This window comes from Epinephelus lanceolatus, chromosome 19, assembly GCF_041903045.1.
Source record: "Epinephelus lanceolatus isolate andai-2023 chromosome 19, ASM4190304v1, whole genome shotgun sequence".
Lineage (NCBI taxonomy): Eukaryota > Metazoa > Chordata > Actinopteri > Perciformes > Serranidae > Epinephelus > Epinephelus lanceolatus.
The window spans coordinates 25,480,532-25,501,754 of NC_135752.1; the positions used below are offsets into that span (position 1 = coordinate 25,480,532).

At 40.2% G+C, this 21,223-nt stretch overlaps 2 protein-coding genes and 1 non-coding gene across 5 annotated transcripts; 2 read left to right on the forward strand and 1 right to left on the reverse strand.

Moving 5' to 3' along the window:
* Positions 1-9,559: 9,559 nt before the first annotated feature.
* trnas-cga (transfer RNA serine (anticodon CGA)) lies at positions 9,560-9,641 on the forward strand. The gene has a single exon. It is a non-coding gene; the product is annotated as a tRNA-Ser (tRNA).
* Positions 9,642-10,602: 961 nt separating this feature from the next.
* On the forward strand, positions 10,603-17,549 carry LOC117269312 (syntaxin-2-like). Of its 3 annotated transcripts, none has more exons than XM_033646256.2 (9): positions 10,603-10,671; positions 10,878-11,049; positions 11,160-11,259; positions 13,068-13,142; positions 13,924-13,997; positions 14,196-14,304; positions 16,223-16,296; positions 16,442-16,579; positions 16,674-17,549. In XM_033646256.2, the coding sequence occupies exons 2-9, from the start codon at positions 10,999-11,001 to the stop codon at positions 16,869-16,871; spliced, it is 819 nt and encodes a 272-aa protein (XP_033502147.1). In that variant the 5' UTR covers positions 10,603-10,671; positions 10,878-10,998; the 3' UTR covers positions 16,872-17,549. The 3 variants fall into 3 exon arrangements, with proteins under 3 accessions (XP_033502147.1, XP_033502151.1, XP_033502149.1); XM_033646260.2 differs by having other exon boundaries at positions 10,622-10,640; positions 10,978-11,049; XM_033646258.2 differs by having other exon boundaries at positions 10,630-10,671; positions 10,978-11,049.
* Positions 17,550-19,246: 1,697 nt separating this feature from the next.
* On the reverse strand, positions 19,247-21,223 carry pgam2 (phosphoglycerate mutase 2 (muscle)). Its single transcript, XM_033646276.2, has 3 exons — positions 20,717-21,223; positions 20,374-20,554; positions 19,247-19,743 (listed from the first exon to the last, which is right to left on the reverse strand). The coding sequence occupies exons 1-3, from the start codon at positions 21,131-21,133 to the stop codon at positions 19,574-19,576; spliced, it is 768 nt and encodes a 255-aa protein (XP_033502167.1). The 5' UTR covers positions 21,134-21,223; the 3' UTR covers positions 19,247-19,573.

A 21,223-nucleotide genomic window follows, 5' to 3' on the forward strand; every position in this document is an offset into this window, starting at 1 on the left:
TAACATATAACTACAGTGTGTGTTATGATGTGTTACACTGCTCATAAATGCTGAAGATGGGGATTAAAATAAAGATATTTATTGGTGCTTGTGTCCTTCATCTCATACTCTAACACTTTTTTATATTAAAAAACTTTTTTGCTGTTGTTCAAATGTGCTTTGTAAAAAAAATCAAAACATCAAATTGCAAATTTGCAGAGACCGTGAATTAATTCTCTGTTTTTCCTGTCTGATTTTAAACGTCATTCTTCTTGTTGAGAACTTCATCTGCCTCTCCTCTCAGCGACTCTCCGTCTCTCCTCTCCCAGACAGTAGACAACCTCTCTGCTGACTGAGCTAATTCAGAGTGACACTGCTGGAGATTGTCTCGGCGAAGGAGTCCCTCCAACCTCTGCATTACAATGGCGTGCTACAACATCTTAAGCTCTGTCACTGTTGTCCCGCAGAGGCATATTGTCTCGGATGTAGAGGCTGGGACAAGAATGCTGGCAGAGAGAGAGACCTGGCTGCTACATCTGTTTTAGCTTCAGTGCGGACTGGACAGACTGCTAATTAGTAATTACCAGCTCATTGTTGCCTGGGCTCAGGACACTGGCCAAAAACAATAGAATTACCTATGCGAGACAGTGCAGGTGTTGTTCAGGGACTGTGGAGAAATGTGTATAGTGACCAGCCGTGTTAAACCCACTTTTTAGGCTGCCTTGTTTTCCTCCTACACGTTTTTTCCTAAAGGGTAAAAGAACCATGTAATGTGTGTTGTTATACAGCATCACCATCACAAAAAATATATACATGCTGACTCAGTAACCACAGAGTAGACCGCCTCCTGATTTGCTGCCAGCAGATACCGTAAGCTACTTTCTCAGATCTGTTGAAATTGAACAAAAATGCTTCTGTTGCCAAGTAAATATTGGTAATTCATCATTAAATGTTGATCTCTCAAAAAACCTGAGTCAAAATAAATTGAACTATGCTGAAGTGCTGATCATACTTTTCCAGGGGTGTCAAACATAAGGCTCACAGGCCAGAGCGAGCCCGCCAGAAGGTCCAGTCCGGCCCGCTGGATGACTTTTGTGACAACTCCTCTCACTCTGCCTGTCAGTTACTTTAAGTGGGGTTTATACTTGTGTGTGGCAGACCCTGTTACTCCGTGGCCTACGCCATTGTGAGCATTTATACTTGTGCAGTGGTGTGTCTGTGTCACTCTGCAGTTACACCTCCAAAACACTAGTCAGCAGCAGGGTTTCTGTGAAATGCGGTAAAGTTTAGTTGATTCAAAACACACATTAATCACACATTAAACATGGCTTAATAGAGACCATTTCAAACACAAGTACACAAATCAGCTTCACTATAACTCACAGCTTGACAGACAAACACTTGTCTTTATCTGGACACATTTTCCCCACGAATACAACATGCTAATGTTTTAGCACAGGCCTATGGCATTTTGCATTGTATAAATTAGCCTAGCAGCTAGCAGACTTTTCCTCTTCTCACATGAAGGCAGGGACAACAGCAACATTTAACAAAGGTAACGTTACAAAATTTGGATCCTCCGACAAAACAACTGTCTTAAACTGAAGACGTTTTCCAAACACATTTACAACATGCTAACATTATTAGCACAACCCTATGGCATTTTACATTGTATAAATTAGCCTAGCAGAGATTTCCTCTGCTCATATGAAGCCAGGATAAATCACACACAAGACTTAAAATGCTATTTTTGTGGAGGCTTTATTGTCTTCATAATTTATTGCTTCTTAACTGTGAAATAGAAGTAAATTAAAGCTTCGTTTCCACTGAGGGAAATGGTTTCATCTTACAAAAATAGACAGGAGGTCTGGGCTGACTCAGCGTGTTACATTTCTGGGGAGGTGCATGTCAGGCTACAGCGTAGGGTACAGTATCGATTCAACACATAATTATAACTTCTGCCTTACTCTGCTGTTTGTTTTTGCAGATGCTGGGACATGGCTGGTGGGTGGAGCTAGAGGGGTCATCTGGTTGTACCTGCCTATCTGGGTGGGGCTTCCATAGGGCATAAAGAGAGCCTTCTTGATCAGTCACTCTCTCTCAGCTGGGCCTACTGCATGCTCCTCACCTTTCGTTCTTTGTTTGGTGTGCTGCACCAGCCAACACACAGTACATATACATTTATTATTTCATACATATATATATTTCCACTCATCCACACATTTCCTACATGACTGATTAATTTCCCACTTACACACTCCACCAGTTGCTTATTATGTTTATTAGTCTGAGTTAAATAAATCATTTTTGACTGCTACATCTGTGTGTGGCCTCCCTTTTTGTTGCCTGCCTTGAGCCAGGCGGTAACACTTTGCTCACCTAATATTATTGCACCTGTGAAGGATAAGAGAAGCCAGGTTTCAGGAGCAAGTTAGCGGTCAGCTTACTTGATGTGAAATGCTGCCTCAGAGGCTTTCCCCCCCCCGACCAGACTGAAGGACCAAGCAATCAGGCATGGGACAAAGGTGTGGAAAAGATCTTACTCCTTTTAATTAAACTTGCAAATAATAAATCAATAACAAAATATTCAACTTAATTTGGTAGAAAATAAACAAAACCTGGGCCCACACTAAAAGAGGTCAACTAAGCAAAAGAACTAAAGCTACAACCTAACAAACATAATCAAACAGACCTAACCAGAGTGAGACATGCTGGGGGTTTAAATAGACAAAGGACTAGTCCAACATAAACACAAGGGGGAAACTAAGGTGACTTCAAACTAAACATCTAACAAACTCAGAAAACCACAATCAAATTATCAAAACAAACTATTTACAGAAAAAACTAAATTGTCTTTACTAACTGAAAAAATACAGACAAAACTTGATGAATTAAAAGTCCAGGCTTCTCCTTCCTTCCCCCTGGATGGTCTCTCCCACTTCCTGTGGCCAGGGCTTAAAAAGCCATCTTGAAGTAACAGACAGCCTTTTGCCAGGAGAGCTCAAACAAACAAAAGACAAACAAGGGTAAGGATTACTTTGAAATTAAACCATAAATGCAAATTAAATCATGATGTAGAAAATTAAACCATGTGACAGCTTGTTAACTAAATTGTGTGCACCCAAATTAGAAACAACTGCCATAAATACAATAAAAGTGATTTTATTTCAACAAAAAATGTGCAATGTGCTTTTTCTAAACTGAAACAAAATTGGTGTTAAAACACAAAGAAATACTAACACGAGGTAGTGGCAGTTTAGGCCACCACACAGACAATGTGACGGCATACCTACTCGTCATATTTTTACCTTTTGCATTGTATTTTGATGCAAAAGAGGTTGGCGGTTACATTTAGGAGAAAAACCTACTCAATTATGGTTAGGTAAAGATTGCAGATGTTGTTTAAAAAGAGGCACAAACTTGGCCGTACGAAGGGGTCTGCAGTTAGATTAAGGTAACAAAACTGCTTCATTAAGGTTAGGAAAAGACTGAGGATGTCACTGGCATTAAGTGGCACAAACGCAGCTGGAAGGCAGTGGTGTGTCTGTACAAAACACTGTAACCATGTCATTGTTTGTTTGCCTCAGAGACCACTCTCCAAGGTAAAAGACCGGTGTTTGTTGGTCCCATCCCCCCACTCCATCCAGCCTGAGCACACTTTCACCTTCTTTAAAACTACGTCTGTTGCACTGATCATCTAATAATGACATGCATGGGTTGACATTGGAGATGGTGGAAAGCAAACAGGCGCTGAATGGTGCTGGGGGCGCTACCCAAGAGAAGTATTATGATGATGCTCTGGGACTGAGACCAGGCTGGACCAGAATACAGTTCTTTGAAAAAATAATCAATATTAATTACAGCCATATTTAAAGATATTAACCATCGTGCAAAATAACAGCTGTCAATCAGGAGCTCCAGTACAAAAGAATCTGTATCAGACATCTATCGGTGGAACCGCATTGCCAGACCTTTCAATTTGTAAATGCTTTGTAAGGCAGGGGATGACTTAACCTGCTTCCTCAATAGCCTCCATTTTAGTTTAGTGTGGTGATGCACACGTAATGGCTGTGAGTAGTAGACTGACTGAATGTGGAAAAAAATGTTCTCATTTTTTTTGACATCTCAGGCTGTTCATCATATGTTTTGTAAATGGATATTTTCAGAATGATCTTTACACTAAGAGAAAGGGAAAATAGTAGAGGTGCTGTTCTTGTTTTACTGGTGTGGCCCACTTGAGATCAGTTTGGTTTGTATGTGGCCTGTGAGCTAGAATGACTTTGATACCCTGCTTCAGGTGAAAGGGAAAAGAGAAAAGGCACCTCTACCTTCAGAGTCTAATGTTGAAGCGACCTCTAGTGGCGGAAAGAAATGCATCAAATGATAAAATGAGACACAGGTTCAATTCATATCAGGTGTATATGTAATCCAAGACATGCTATTTGTATGTTTCTAGGTCTCTCCTTAATGAATAATGTATGAAACCATAGGCTGAAGGGCAGCGCAGAGGTGCACGGAGAGCAAGGTTGTTTTTCATGTTGAATTCCTGTGTTTAAGCCCCCGTGAGGGCAAGACTTCACCCTTCTGAAGTGTCTAAGACAGTATCTGTTGTGCTCTGACCGCCCCTTAGAGAGGTATAAAAATCACTTGCAGGTGGAATGGTGTATAAAATATTAAAGGTCAGAATTTCCATATTTTCTACAGCACACTTGAACTAGATGCATAGCTATGGTGTGATTTGTTGAAATGCTAAATTGGAGATTTTTATAATTTGTTTGATTTAAATGTTTTTAAATGGGCAAAGGGACATGATTCCATCAAACTGTAAAATGATGATAAAAACTCATTTATTGAAATCACATCTTCTCTGGTTTAATTTTGGAACTATTTTTTTTATTTAAATTTTAAGTTTTTGATAGGCTTGGTGCATGGCATACATATTCTCTCTAGAACATGCAACATTTTTTTATATTTATGAGACAGACTCCAGTACATCTATACAATAAAAATAAACTAAACTAGTGAATAAATGAATAAATCCAGGAGGAAAATACAAAAACAACAAGGAAAACATGTCATGCATATGCTCTGAGTCCTACGACAGGATCAGGTGCGTACATAGACAGTGCAGGCAGTGTGGTTGCCCTGGGGCCTATGGGGGCTGAGAGGCCTGAATGCCACCTGGAAATACGCTTGTGTTCAAAGAAGAGCTCACATTAGTGCAATTTTCTATATACGCCCTCAAAGGCAAACCCATCCCCATCATGGTTTTCTGTCTTTGTAAAATTTTATCAGTCTATACAAACGATATGCTTTTTCTACATAAACTATAAAAAATTCTGTTAAACTAATAATTTACCATTTTCTTTTGTAGTTTTTGCCATATACACATATGTAATGATAATTGCTGGGCAATGTGTGTTGATGTCCACTATCAGGTCTCTCTTTAATCATGTAACGAGATGATATGATTCACAGTAGCTAGTTTAGGGGTGAAATCTCTCAAGACTGACAAATTGGGCACGTCTGCGGGTGGATATAACATAAACAGACACAGTGGGAAACTCAGATGTGATCTTAGGCATGTGTGTATGTTCATGAATGCCAATCAATTGTAAACTGACAGCATGCTCCTGCTATTCAGCAATTAGCATACATCCCTGCCCATGAATAGCCAGTGACCACCATATATGGAGATAATAACTACCATGGATAGGTGCATCCTGTCAACCTGCAAACATGAAGTAAATAAAGACAGAGAGAAAGAGAAATAAAAACTTTTCCGACACTGAGACTGAAGTTATTTTAGGTGAAATGGGGTTGAGAAAAACATTTTATTTTCTTCTGTTAGTAGTGATGTGACAGGGACAGGTAAATCAAAGGCCTGGAAGGAGGTAACGGGTGCTGTTAACTCATCCAAAACATTAAACAGAAATGGTTTGATATAAAACTCAATGCAAAAAAAACACAGAAGTGCACACAGCTACAAGAGGCTCTTCTCAGTCACAGCTCTCTGTTGCAGACAAGTACATGCTCACATCATTGGAAAGACCTCTGTCAGAGGAGACAGCGACATGCCTCCACTGGACCAGTCAACAGTCTCGTGATTGATTCAAGTGGGAACGAGAAACCAGAAATGGAGAAAGCACATGTATTAAGTCAATTTAAATAACTCATTCACATTAATTTATAATAATAACAAGCAATATTTATGCACATTCCTTATTTACACAAGCACTACAGGCAGTCCTAAGCAGGTGTAGATTTTGTTAGTGACTACGAAAAGATCGGAGCTACTAACATATTGATGAATGCCGATATTTACACGTAAATTTCCTTCAGCAAACAGTTTACTCATAAATCCATTCTGCTCACGTTTCATGAAAAAGACCCACTGTTTGCTGAGTATGCACATGCCTAAAACTCTCTCTGTGTGTGAACTAGGGCACACTAGGGCTCGTCATAATAGCGTGCACTGGGGCCTTTCGTAACTACCTTACACCACTGTACAGGATCACACAGTCACAGAGGAGACTGATTTGTATTTAGGCTTGTCTTTCATTTTAACGTAAACCCATTCCTCCTGATCTTAATTTATTCTACTAATCATACATTTGTAAGATACTTTTTTAACCGCTGCACCACACATTCTTTCAATTCTGGGCATTTGTTTCCTTACAGTGTCTTCAGCTAACTCAACAGACTGTTACTATCCCCACAACAGTAACAGGAAATGCACGATTTGGGACCCATCTTGTATTTTGATAAACAGGGTAATAAAGACATAAAGGACTGGCTTTGGGCAGGTGTTTGACGACAAGGTTGATTTAATGTCAGTTAGTGAGCAAACATCCTGCCACGCCTTGATAACTGTAACCATCTGCCTTCAGGAGATATGACTTCCAACATTTGTAACATTCAGTGAGTTAAAAACAAGATTGTGGCTTTTGTTTTGAAAATTAAACTTCACGCGGATCACATCGTATTCATCTGTAAAATGACTGAGGATAGTATTGTACCACACACCAAGAAACCTAGAAGCTGTTTAGTACCCACAAGCACCCAATACACAATTTATGAAAACCAGCACTTCTGTACACAGAAGCTTCTCGCTGTGTGTGTCACTCATGTGGAAAGGCCAGGCTGTACGTCTCTGAAGGATCTGTTATTGATTTCTCATCGTCTGGGGTGGCAGAGTCCATGCTCCTCATGTCTCCAAGCACATTTTCACCTTTGTGAAGAGATATAGGAAGCCTCGCAGTTCACTGTGACATTTTAAAAATACAGTGTGGTAAGTTGAATGTAGAAACAGGTCCACTCACAGCTGTGCATGTCACAGCTGAATTGATGTGATCATTACATCCAAAGATCTTGTGTTTCTAGCTCATTTGTCACTGTAATATATACTGCATCTTATTAGTCTATATTAAAGGCTGTAATGTTTGATTTATGTTGGCTAACATTAAATATGATCATCAATGCTAATTTTTTTACAAGTTGGAACATTCAGTAGCCATTTGGCCAGTGGACAAAAAGCTAATTTTGCATCGCCCTGCTGTGACAAAGGTTCTGTTAGATGTACAGCAATGTAGAGATGTTTAAATAAGTCAGCATTCAGAGAACAAAGCTGCTTGTTTTCAATTTAACATGGCTTTTTTTTAATGCAGGCGAACCATGTAAATCAGGAGAGACAGATGAAGTAAAGATTATATTCAATACAGAAAATTAGTATACAGGTTAACAGATGATTTGTGTTGATTAAGTTCTAACAGAAGTCTTAGTCACTTGGACACCGGAAGGAGATATTTTGTGATTGAGGGACGTCTGAACAGCAGCAGGATAAATCCTCCTGTAGAGTCCAGACACTAGTGTTGGTGGTGGCTGATGACTCTGAGGCTGATGGCCGATGAGGTGGATGAGGCTGATGAATCAGTAAAGACTAGGTGGTGATGAGGATGTGGAGGGTGCGCACAACTACAGCTAGAGAGAACTACGGCAGAGAAAGAACCATGTTTATAATGAGGAGCAGTAAGATGATGGGCTGACAGAGAAGGTGTGTCGCTGTGCTGTCAGTTGTGAATCAGCTGATGATTCAATTGACCTACCCAGACAATGACACCTAGAGATAGTGAGTGAGCAAACGTGCAAGGAGTGAATGGCAGGGTGAGAAAGAAACTTACAGCCTGAGCATGAAAAGTCTTCCTGACCGAACTTTCGCCAGAGCCTCATTAGTGTAATTTTAAGATTTTGAATTGGGCCTAGAAAATGTCTGACTCCCTCAACAATTCATTCGTAACTTCACCTAGGATCCATTTTGAGACTGCAGTGTGTCAGTCTGTACCACAACAAGCACTCCGTTCCATAAATTACAAGTCCATCATTTGTTAGAAGATGCAGACATCCCTTGTGCTACTGAGCTGCACCTGTGCAAACTGTGCTATAATAAGCCTGAAAGTTTACAGTTTCAGTTCAGGCAACAGCAGGTTAGTAAGCACCGTTGACTTGGATGTTTGCCATTATATAAACAGTACAAATGAGAGCTGGCAGAGATCCCACAGTTCAGTGTGGCACAGGTGCGTGCTGTCATGTACTTATGGGAAAAGCCATATTGTTTTGAGTTTGTAGACTAAGACATTGAGGAGATAAACTTAATATAGTGTGTTGAATATAGTTGTCAAAAAGTATCCTAAAGACAGTGGACTCTTGTGGGAAAAAAACAGAACACAAACACACCTTTGAGATTTAGGAGTTAGTTTAATTAAGTATATCTATTTATCTGTCAGGGACACTGGACAACAATCAGCCCAGAGATGGAAGGCTAGAGGACACGTTTTATCTGTGGGCAGATGTTGGAAAGAACCCTGCAATCCTCATCCCAAAGCCTGTGACCGTTTTTCTCTGCATGGTTTCTTTCTTGTGACATATTCAAAGTGAATGTTTGAACTAGGTTTTTATTTTACTTAGGACTTTTTGGGCTCTGTTATTAACATGAACAACCAATTCTCACTCCAACCTCGTCACATTTCTTCACTTTGTCGTAGCCTTTTCACGTGTACATATGAGTATGTCCCCCCCTGATGCTGTCAGGCACCATTACACACAGATCCAGCCCGGCCGCGTATCATGCCAGCGTGAGGCCTGCTTTTGTTGTTGGTGTCTGACACCGAAGTCACTGCCCAGGCGCTGGTATTCGACGACTTTGGGATGAGACCAGGTTGATATAAATGACTAAGCCCTTTAACAAGAAATACAAAATTAATAACATGGACTTCATGCAGAGGCTCTGGTTTTGTGCCCTCTGACCCCTTAGGCTCCTGAGCTTGGTAGACCTGTTCGGTAATAAACATATGGGTAAATCAAGTCAAGTCAGATTTATTTATGAAGCACATATAAAAACAGCAAACTTTGACCAAAGTGCTTCAAAACACAGGGATAGTAAAATAAAAACAGTCATATGAGAATCTAAGTCAAATTAATCAGAGCATACAGTAAGTGATAAGTAATGAGTACAAGTATAAAGTGAAAAGACAGTATTTAGTACAGTGGTAGGTTTAAAGATTTGTAACATCAGAATATGCAAGTCACGGTGGCCGAGAGGTTAAGGCGTTGGACTCGAAATCCAATGGGGTTTCCCCGCACAGGTTCGAATCCTGTTCGTGACGTATTTCCTTTGGGGTGGTGGTAGTAGTAGTAGTATTTCAGGCCTTTGTGTGTATGTATATGACAACAGAGTGAAAAGATTGAATTTCCCCCTTGGGAATTAATAAAGTGTAAAGGTTAAAATAGGTCCATCAAATCCAGAACCACCAGATTCACAAATAGCTTCTTCCCAACTTGCTAAACAAATGTAGTTTAACAAATTCACTCCACTTCCTGCCATCTCACGCACATCAACACCTGCACTTTATTTCATTATTGCTGTTTTATTGTTATTTTTTTATTCATGTTTCCTTTTTTTTATGTTGTATTTATTGTAAGCACCATGGTGGAGTAGCACTCCTAATTTCTTTGTATTATAAAGTACAATGACAATAAAGGCATTCAAGTCAATATAATGACTTTTAAGGCCTTATATTTGTCAAGAGAGAGAAGACAGGTTACTCTGTACGATCAAACATAGATCAAAACCTTGTGTCAGGTGTTCATGGAGAATGAGAAACAACAGGATACACAGGAAGTCAACCAAGGCACTCCAAAAATAGAGATAGCAAAGACATTAGTGTTAAAAAAAAGCCTTTATTGTAGTGACTAAATCATATAAAGAGCCAACATGTTTCAACCACTGCAGGTCTTTGTTAGGGCTTTATTTTTGGAGAGCCTGGATTGCCTCCTGATCCTAACATGCAGGAACATATAATGTACAGAGGAATCTAAGGGAAATAATTAACCTTACTGGCCATTAGTTATTAATGGAGGTGTAGCGCCTCCCTCAGGTAGGCTACAGTATTATCGCATACTCCACCCACAAATACAGTAACTTTCCAACACATTAAACACAGACAGACATTTATCACACATAGTAATAGTTTAATATCTAACCCCATGAACAGACACTACAGTCGTCCAACCTGCTCAGTGTCGCTCTGAACACACAGGTGTTGGACACCTCTTTGTTTGCTTGACGGGAACGCGCCTGCGTGCGCGCGCTCTTTATTACACAGGTGAGCTGAGCCGACAGAGGACACACTGCAGGTAGCGGTCGACAGTTATCGTCAATACTGTAACAGAAAGTAGCAGAAATGTCGGAAATAGCTTACTGTACTTTGTGTTAATAATAAAGCGGGGCAGCTGTGAGTAGTTACAGCAAGTTAAAACTGTTTTGGGGTGTTTTAAACGTCGCGTGAGCAGAAAAGCTTCTGATAGCAGCGTATTTTTATCTCCCTTTTCATTTTAACTAGTCCATATAAACGTAGCAGGTGCTACCAACGTGTAAAGGACTGCATTTGAGCAACAGGTGGCCATTTTGAAGAAGCCTAATGGAGTCTTTCCTCTGAACAGCAGCAGCACTAACAGGATGATATGACGGATACAGCAGAGAGCACACACAACATGGAGGACTTCTTCCAAATGGTACACCTCACACAGCTTGGGTCTGTCGCTTATAGTCATAACTAGCAGTCTAATGTAAGCCTTTCTATGTGTGTGTGTGTGTGTGTGTGTGTGTGTGTGTGTGTGTGTAGGTGGAGGAGGTGAGAAGCCTTATTGAAAAAATCTCCTGCCAAGCAGAGGAGGTGGAGAGGAGACATGGCGTCATCCTTTCCTCTCCCAACCAAGACAAGAGTAAATAAACAAAGCACCATCATCATGGTTGAACGTGCATGTCCTGTTATAGTTGTGCCTATGAGTCAAGTATTCAAGTTATAGCAGAGTAGAAACTTGATGCCTGTACTGTTGTTGTGATGCTCCTCCTTCAGGGCACACAGCAGTGACAAGACAAACTGCCTTTGACAAACACACCTGGACCTGTGTGTGTGTGTGTGTGTGTGTGTGTGTGTGTGTGTGTGTGTGTGTGTGTGTGTGTGTGTGTGTGTGAGTATAGAGGGGGTGACAGGTGTTATATGGAAATACAAAAGTAAATTAGATGTCATGTTTAGGGCTAATACCTAATGTTTGTTTAAAGACATAGATAAGAATCTGTATACACACATATGCTACTCTACAATGATAAAACATCAACAACAAGCCAGACAGCAACTGAAAACCATATCCAACATGTGGCTGCAGGTGCTTTCCACCCTCCATGTGAGAAAGGAGGTCTGGCATCTTTTGAGGTAAAATGATACAAAACTGCTTTTATGATGTTATTAAACTTTACAAAACTAAACTAAAGTAGGTGTAAAAACATTTTAGCAAACTGAAATAGAAATAGATACTAGACTTTAGACAAAAACTAGCTGAAATGTTACTGCATTTGTGGAAAAACTAACCAAAATTAAATAAAAGAATAGTAAATGTCATTAGTTTTATTCTCAATTCGGTCAAATTTGTCCACACAACAAGCATGAGGGGCCATTGTGCTCATATTTACTGAGACTGTGAGTCAGTTGCCTTCACAAAGTGCTGTGTTTGTATTGTAATACTTATTCAAGATTCAAGAGGCTTTATTGTCAGTTCTACAGTTATGTAACAGACATACAGAGAATCAAAACGTTTCACTCTGCATGGTCCCACGGTACAGACTTTGCAAAAGGATAAGTATAAAATAGAAGAGGGAATACAAAATAAAATAGAATAAGAGCAGTGAAAAGATGTAAACGTAGTCAATTCAAATGGTGCAAATATGCGACAATTAGAATAGCAGCTTGTATACCAGACAGGAACAGTAAATGGTGAATGAATATATGAGGTAGCTCAGATCGTGAAGCTATTCTGAACTTCTTAAATCTTATGCTTGACAAACAACCCCAACATTATAATTTTGAAAAACTCAAACTTATACTGAAGCTAACAAGCTCTAAGCTAAATCTAAACATTAAAAAACTAACTGAAACTAAATTGAATCGAAAACAAACCTTAAAAACGAAATAATTATTTAAAAAAAAATACAAGGGAAGATAAAATAACTTTGTGTATAATATAGGGCTGCAATGATTAGTCGACTAATCAACTATTAAAATAATCGATGACTATTTTAGTAGTCAACTAATCAGTTTGAGTCATTTTCCATAGAAAAGTACTATAAAAGTACCCCAAAATACTCTTACTGCAGCTTCTTACGTTCAGATATTGGCAGCTTTACGCACTCTCCCATGACGGTGAACTAAAACTCTTTGGTACGAAACAAGACATTAGATGACATAATTTTGGGGTTTGGGAGAGACAGACTGACATTTTTCAACATTTTAACACATTTTTCGATAAAATGATTAGTTGACAAATCGAAAAAATAATCGACAGATCAGTCGACAATGAAAATAATCGTTAGTTGCAGGCCTAGTATAATACATATAAAGTCCAGCCATTCTTTAGTTGATTGTCATCTATTACAGTCTGTATCTTAAAGTTGAGAGGTCGTCAGAGTTATTGCAGGAAATGCTGCACGTGATTGAAATAATTTCATCTGTGAAGTGAACTTATGATGTCCTCAGGAAAAAAAGACAAGCTGGAGCTGCTGAACAGTGACATCAAGAAGAACGCCAACTTGGTCCGAGCCAAGCTAAAATGTGAGTTGAGATCATTTTTGTTTTGTTTTTTCATCTTTGCAAAATGTGCTTCTGTACAGTAGATAATGATTTGTCTCATACTGTAACTGGGACCTAACACAACTAGTTCTTATCCATATGTGGCTGTGTACCCTCATCGTTTAAGACAGTGGGGAGGAACTAGTGTGCAGCACATTCCTCTTCCTCACTTTCTGGTGCTGCAGAGTTCATAACACAGAATTTGACTTGCAAATGGGCAGAAAACGGAAGACTACTGTACTTCACTCTACTGATCACCAGTAAACACACTCTCTGAGACTTACAACACCCCGACTGAAGATACAGAAGTTACACAAACATCATAACTGACTGTGTCTCGTGGCTCCCACGGGTCGTGAAAGTTTGTGAATTTGAGGCGGAAATCAACTTTAAAGTTTGAAAAAAGAAATAAATAGACATGGGTCATTGAAAGTGCTTGCATTTGATATTGTCTGCTGTCACCGTAGCACAGCACAACAGAGAAGTGTTCACACATTCAAGCCTCACTTGCTTTTTTAATTGATGTGTGTGAGTCTCTGTAAAGCCTGCTACTTCTCATCATAGAAATTCTGTGTTGTAATAGTGATTAAATTTGATCTGTGTCTTACTATGCTGCAAAAGTCCTTGAAAAGTCCTTGGCTTTAAGGTTTAAGGAGGTGTGGAGCCCCTAATTTAACCAACATGTTTGCCGTGACTGCATGCACAGGGTTATGAATAGTGTGTTTAAGTTTTAAATGCGTTCTGTGCTTATTACTTCTTTCAGCAATGCAGGAGAACATGCCTGTGGATGAAAACCGTAGAAGTGCCTCAGTAATTCAGCGTATTCACAAAAACCAGGTCTGGCAGTACTTTCCATTTCCTGTAATAATTTGGGTGCATAAAGATGGTCTCCTCTGAGTTATTACAAAGAGGCCTCAATCTTTACACACCTGACACAATCACCTCTGGCAATGGTCTGTGTAAAGACATATATTAATTCCTTTCATTTCTGGTTTAATAATCTGATTTCAATTTCTCCTGACTGCCTTCCATCAGCACTCACACCTGACCCGCTGCTTTGCTGAAGTCATGAAGAGCCACCATAAAGCGCAGATCTCTTTCAGGGAGAAATGCAAAGCACAAATTCAGAGACAGCTGGAGATTGGTGAGTTGCCAAAAACTAAACACACAAAACACTTGTCCCTCCCCCCACTCTGCTCAGTGTTGTGTAAATGGACTTCATCATACACCCAGATCTTATCATGCCAGCACACTTATTGGATTTTAGAGAGGAAGGAATTTCTGCCAACTCATTATTAGCTAGAAAACGTGTGATGTGGACGTGTTTCTGTACTGATACTCCTCAGATAGGCAGAGATGATACAGTGTTGAGGAGCTAATATTATTTTTTCTTTCCTAGTTACATCATTGCCTTTAATAGGAAGCTCAGCATTAAATTTCCATCCATCAAACTATTTTCCCCTCAGATTACACACAAGCTGTGCTGTAAATCTACACTGTACTTCATTGGTATTGGTGACTTGAAAGTGACGCAGCATTAGAGAGCAGAGGTGTAATAACGCCATCCTGTGGTGAACATCCAAAAACACATACTGACTACAAGGTTCCCACAGTCATGAAATCCCTGGAGAAGTTCTGAAATTAAAAATAAAAAAAGTTTTCCAGGCCTGGAAATGGTTTGGAATTGACAGAATGTTTTGGGAAAGTTTAAAGTTACATTTTGTATGGCTCTTGTTTAAAATATGTCCAGAAAAATACAAAATCCTGTCTAACTTTACATGTCTATAGAACAAATGTTTAATAAAAAAAAAAATAGATTCACACAAACTTGTCAACATAACAATCCAAACACGTCAAATTGCATTGATATCTACAGGAATTTTAACCCATCAAAAGGGGTGTGGCCTTGACGTTTTGCAAATAAACCTATGTGTCGCTCTGCTCTATTGTAGTGGGTCTATGTAGCTAGTTGGAGGTGGGAATGTCTGACGAGTGATAAAGGTTGGCACTAGCAGTTTGCTTATCCCCAAATGCCTGGAAGTGCATGTTTAACCCTTTAAACCTGGAGTGACATCACTTTTTTGTGCCACTTTCAGACACCTTTCACAAGTTTTTGAATTGAATCGAATGCCTTTATTGTCATTGTACTTTACAGTACAACGAAATTAGGAGCGCTACTCCACCATGGTGCATACAGTAAATACAACACATAAATACAGTAAATGCAATCTTTGAAAAAACCTTGAAAACCATTTAACCTTGAGCAAATCAGTGCCTTAAAAAAAAAAAAAAAAAAAAAAAAACATGGAAAAAAGGCAATTAGCAACTTTGTAAGAAATAATGCCCCACAAATTGCAAAAGAATAAATAAATTTTGAAAAATATATAAAAAAAACTGGAGGAAAAAGACAAAAGCTAGGGAAAACTATATTTATTTATTATCATTATTATTATTATTATGACATTTAAAATTATGATACAGAATTATTAGAATTTTTATGCACTTTTTTTCCAGGTCGTTATCTTGTTTGTTTGTTTGTTTGTTTTTTTGGTTTTTAATTTTTTTTTTTATTTTCATTTCCTTTTTAAAAAAAATAAAAAATAGTTTTTATTTTTCTGTGGGTTTTTTTCCCCAGGTCATTTCTTTTTTTGTTGTTTATTGCCTTCTTCCTGTGTTTCTGAAGGAAAATCAGTCCAGTTTGCTCAGGTTTAAAGGGCTAATAATGTATGGCTGTATCACGATACAGACCTACCTATTTTAAACTACTTAAATAAAGTCTTGGAAATGGGGTAAAATATTATGAAAAAATTATGTAAAAGTTTCGAAAATTCATTGCAAAAAATGTGTGGGAACCCTGTGTACACTTCTGTCAGCTCACTTACAAAGACACAACACAAAAAAGTGTAGCGTGATTGTGGTTGTCTATTTTGTGACAGGTCATTTAAGATTTAAGCCAACAAACTTTTGTTTAAAATTTATATTTCTGATTCGACAGCCTATCAAACTAACCTGTATAGTCGCAGAAAAATCTTATTAACTCATCAGTTTTGTTGCAATTTCAGTGGATAAAGTGACCACAGATGAAGAGCTGGAGGAGATGCTGTACCGTGACAATCTTGCCATTTTCATATCTGACGTTAGTGGAATTTCCCTCAGTTCTTGGCACAAAAAATGCTGCTGTAATTTTGTCTTTGCTGTCGATTACATAGATATGCAGTTAGGATGTTATGTGAGGCTGATTAGATTATTATAAAAACAACTGGTGTGCTTTTCACATACAGGTCAGCTCTAACGCTCAAATTTCAAGCCAGGCTCTGAGTGAGATTGAGTCCCGTCATCAGGACATCATCAGTCTCGAGTCCAGCATCAGAGAGCTGCACGAGATATTTGCTGACACTGCCATGCTGTTGGAGATTCAGGTAAGACGGCTGCCTCATTTGGGAACGTTCATGACGACTAAGATAAAAGAAAATACTTATGTGACTGGTGTTAATGCTGTTTTCCCTTTATCAGGGGGAGTTGATCAACAACATAGAAAAGAATGTGACGAGCGCTGCAGAGTACGTAGACAAGTCCAAAGCAGAAACCTATAAAGCAGTCACGTACAAGAAAAACCCACACAAGATAGCATCTCTGCCGAGCTTCTTCAAGCCTTTCAAGAGGAAAACCACTGCCGCTGATCAAAACCCCTCAGACTCAAACCATGACTGAGCTCCTGAACCTGTTTGAACAGTGACTACACCAAGCGTCCTGATGAACATCAAAGCCTATACTTTTCATCTCATTTATGGTACAGTGCCTGTCCGCCCCCTCAAACGCCTTCGAAAGTATAATGAGGAAGCTGTTATTTTTTAAGTAAGTGAATATGAACTGCCATGATAACAACCTGTCAGCTGAAAGTGACGGGGTGATGTGGACAAACCTGGCAAATCAGCTTCTGAGGCCAACTGTGGGCCGTCAAAGGAACAAATGCAGCATACAACCCTTAAAAAAACATCAGAATTTTAACTCACTTGTCAGTCACTGTTTACACACTCCCAGTGCTGAGACTTAAGGTGTCAGACATGGCATTACAATAACACAAAAGTCTTTTAACACAGTAACCCAAGCTACATTTTTAGATGTACGACACCATCTGGATGGATTTCCTCATTAATTCACTACTTACAGTCAGCTGGTGTTCCCCTGACTGGCCAGTAGGTGGCATAACAACATTAAAACTACCAGGATCACTTACCTTCCTTTCTCTCTGCAATCTTGCTGAACTGTGTTTTATTAATGCAATGTAATGTGATGTTGTCTAATACTCGTAAGAGATGTCTGTAATGCTTTAGGATAAACTGTAAGACCATGCTAAGCCTAAAATAAACTCGTGGTGCAGCTACTTTACTCAATTATTTCTGGTGTTTTATTGTAACATGAATGAAAGAAGAAAAAGTCTTGCCGTGACTACACATACTGGAATAAATCATAATATGGTATACAGAAATATCAAGAGGTCTAAAAGTCCCCCCAACCCTGCCGCACGAATGCATGGTCCTTCAAAACAAGGTCTTTCATGGTGATGTACATACAAATTAAAGGGAAAATCAGCATAAAGTGTCAGTATTTTTGAACTTGGGCCCTATTTTCCCATGTCCTTGTGTCTAAATGACAAATGAAGACAAGAATTTTGAAGTTGGTCCAGTACTGAGTAGTAGTGTAGTAGTGGCTGCATTAAAGCAGTGGTTCCCAACTGGTGGGTCGCAGTCCAAAAGTGGGTCATGGGTCCATTCTGAATGGACCACAAGTGATTCGCAAACGTGTCAAGGTTGCAAAAAAACACATTAAGTACAGTGAATTTCTGGCAGAGAGCTTTTATTTTGAAGTGCTGTAGATAGAGTGACTAACATGCATCTACTTGACAGAGACAGCACACTAGCTCGACATCATGGCCAAGTGCCAGTATGGCGCTGAATATATAAAACTGTGTGGACCTTGAACTAATGAGTAAGGAGAAATCTGGACCCTGTGGCTGAATCAGTTGGGAATCACTGCATTAAACAATTGGGGTTATGGTACACTACCCCTAAAATCTCAAATAAATATATTATAACACAGTAAAGAAATATGATCCTCATATTCTTACAGTACACTTACCCTGTTTGTGATAATGTTTGCATAGATTTGTTGGCAATTCAGACTACCATGGCAGTTTTTCAACAAGGTGGCATAAATCAACACAACAGCAGCTACAGCCCACGCAATACTGGGGCACTACCAATCTCAAAAACTGCTGTTCCCATTCGTCACTTAGACACAAATATGGGAAAAGAGGGTCCAGGTTGAAAAATACCCAACTTACCCTTAAAGTTTGGCCAACACAAGCCGAAAGAACAACTTCAACTTTCTATGGCATGGATTTTTTAAGTCTCTGGAACTCTACTGGAGGGATGGTTATCTACCAAAACATATTTTCTCATTCAGTGTTTTGATGTGGTGTTGGTGGAAAGAGCTCGATAACATCAGCCCAGAATCTCTATTGGAGAAATATAGTGACTGCAAAGGTCTTAGCATATGATTTACATAATTGTCACTCAACTGTTCTGCGATCCTTTATGCTCTCATGGAGACATTATCGTCCTGAGACAGACCACTGCTAACAGGCAATGTTTCTCAATTAGCAATGCCAGGAGGATGCTAATTGTATTGAAGCACATGTATTCATTATTCAGGTTTGTGCTTTAATTAATCACCTGTGTGTAGGTTATGTATGATAGGTAACTGCTCAGAATTATTCTTCACCAGCGTGCTCCTCAGTGTGATAAGGGAGGACAGGCAAAAACTCTTATACAAGGTCTTCCCTGCATCATGGGAATGCTGCCAGGGTGAACCCAATGACTTGTCTCTCAGAGTCTCTCCTTCCCCCCTCCTCTCTGCGTCCGGGATAACATTTCGCAGCACCTTTGCACTTTGCTGAAACCACTGATTTCCAAATGGGAAACGGAGGGAGGAGTAACAGACAAGAATGACAGTGTAATTTGAAGAAAGAAAAAGGAGAAAGCGACATGATAAGATAAAGAAGAAAAATGACACAGACACAGGCCTACATAAAAACATGGTTTCTTTATTGGTTGTGCCAAGGTGGTGACGCCCTCAACATGGGGCTTAACCACAATTTAAAAGGGCTGAGTGATGTGTGGCTGCATAAAATATCAGGGGCCAGCTGTCCGCTTTGATTGACGGCTCATCTCTCTGTCTGTCATTTAAACAAACAGGGCTAATGTGCTGAAAATGGCTTGTCTCCAAAAGAACCATTAAACATTTCCCCAGTTGGAATGGACTACAAGGATGGACAAATGGACGGGAGGAAGAGTTGAAGGACAAAAGGGGGGGAACAGTCTTTTTTTCTGCCTTCTCACGGAGCCTCGGGCTTACTTCTTGGCTTTGCCCTGGGCAGCCACGGCCTCCATGGCCTTCTTTACGGTCTCCTCATCGCCGAGGAAAGACATGGGCTTTACGGGCTTCAGGTCTGCGTCCAGCTCGTAGACAATTGGGATTCCTGTGGGCAGGTTCAGCTCCATGATGGCTGCATCAGACATACCTAGGAAGACAGGCAGACACGCAGATCAGCAGACAGAACAGGAATGTAATTGATCCAATAAAAGGCTGTCTGGTGCCCAGTGAGGCAGACAGGAAGGACAATGATCTTGCATAATAAAAGCAATCAGCACTTTTCTTTGTATCTGATTGGAAGTTATTTTGATTAAAGCAATCTGTTTTTTACAATCTAAGAAACCTGATCTACTCATTTCCCACAGCCTCGACACCCACCCTTTCTATCTGACATTTACTACTGCCCTTTAGGCCTTCAGGCTGAACAACTCCCTTATCCATGTCTGGCCACCCCTCGAAAAAGTACAACCTTTCTACAGAAAGGTCGTGACTGTAATGAGAACCACACTCATGACCCTCTCCCGTCTCTCAGCTGAGTCCCTGCAGGCTATTTTTATGCTCTGTAATCCACGACTGTGTGTGTGTGTGTGTGTGTGTGTGTGTGTTTGCAAAGACAAGTGTCTGATTATTGAGGCCTTGTATGCAAATGCAAGCTATTTTCAAACACAAATATTTGGTTATTTTGTTGTGTTTGACTTTATGTCGGCATTCACGTCTTCTTTTTGCTGCAGAACTTTCTTCTGCTTTTTTTTATCCACCTACAAACTGTAATGCTCACCCTCCAAGTGCTTGACGATGCCACGGAGGCTGTTGCCGTGGGCAGCGATGATGACGTTCTTTCCCGCCTTGATTTCAGGAGCGATGACGTCGTTCCAGAAAGGAAGAGCGCGGGCGATGGTGTCCTTCAGTGACTCACATGTGGGGAGCTCACCGGGCTTCAGACCCTTGTAGCGCCGGGACTGGAGGTGGTAAGAATAGTAAAGTGTTTTACACCCACAACAGTTGACAGAAGTTACATAACACTGGAGCACTCAAAATGTCAGCTGCTGTTTTATGATGTTCAGTTGAGTGTGTTGCTCATTCTGAATTATTCAGCACCTCTTTTCATGTAGTTGTCTCACCTCACTGATGATTTTGTGGTAAGGGTGGTCCTTGTCCATGACTGGAGGTGGGATGTCAAAGGAACGGCGCCAGATCTTCACCTGCTCCTCACCGTGCTTCTCAGCTGTCTCCGCCTTGTTGAGACCGGTGAGGCCTCCGTAGTGACGCTCATTCAGACGCCAGGTACGAATCACAGGCAGCCACATCTGGTCCGTGGTCTCCATGATGGTCCACAGGGTTTTGATGGCACGTTTCAGCACGGAGGTGTAGCACACGTCGAACTTGAGGCCTGCATCCTTGATAGCCTGGGCTCCACGCCTGGCCTCGTCCACGCCCTTCTCACTGAGGTCAGCGTCGAACCAGCCGCAGAAGCGGTTCTCCTGGTTCCAGGAGCTCTCGCCGTGGCGGACGATAACCAAGCGATGGACACCAGCCATGTTTACAGTGTGAGTCTTAGACCAAACACGGTTCCCTCAGCCCTTCTAAGTTGTGCACACACTGGCTAACCAACAGTGAGCACAGACCAG

Bases quoted from the DNA above. Each gene is read 5' to 3' on its own strand.
- LOC117269312 (XM_033646256.2), top strand. From the start codon at position 10,999: ATGACGGATACAGCAGAGAGCACACACAACATGGAGGACTTCTTCCAA. The intron at 11,260-13,067 runs GTAAATAAACAA...TGATGTCCTCAG, and splicing joins CTCTCCCAACCAAGACAAGA to GAAAAAAAGACAAGCTGGAG. The intron at 13,143-13,923 runs GTGAGTTGAGAT...TACTTCTTTCAG, and splicing joins GGTCCGAGCCAAGCTAAAAT to CAATGCAGGAGAACATGCCT.
- pgam2 (XM_033646276.2), bottom strand. From the start codon at position 21,133: ATGGCTGGTGTCCATCGCTTGGTTATCGTCCGCCACGGCGAGAGCTCC. The intron at 20,555-20,716 runs GTGAGACAACTA...TACCACCTCCAG, and splicing joins ACCACAAAATCATCAGTGAG to TCCCGGCGCTACAAGGGTCT. The intron at 19,744-20,373 runs GTGAGCATTACA...CTGTCTTCCTAG, and splicing joins CATCGTCAAGCACTTGGAGG to GTATGTCTGATGCAGCCATC.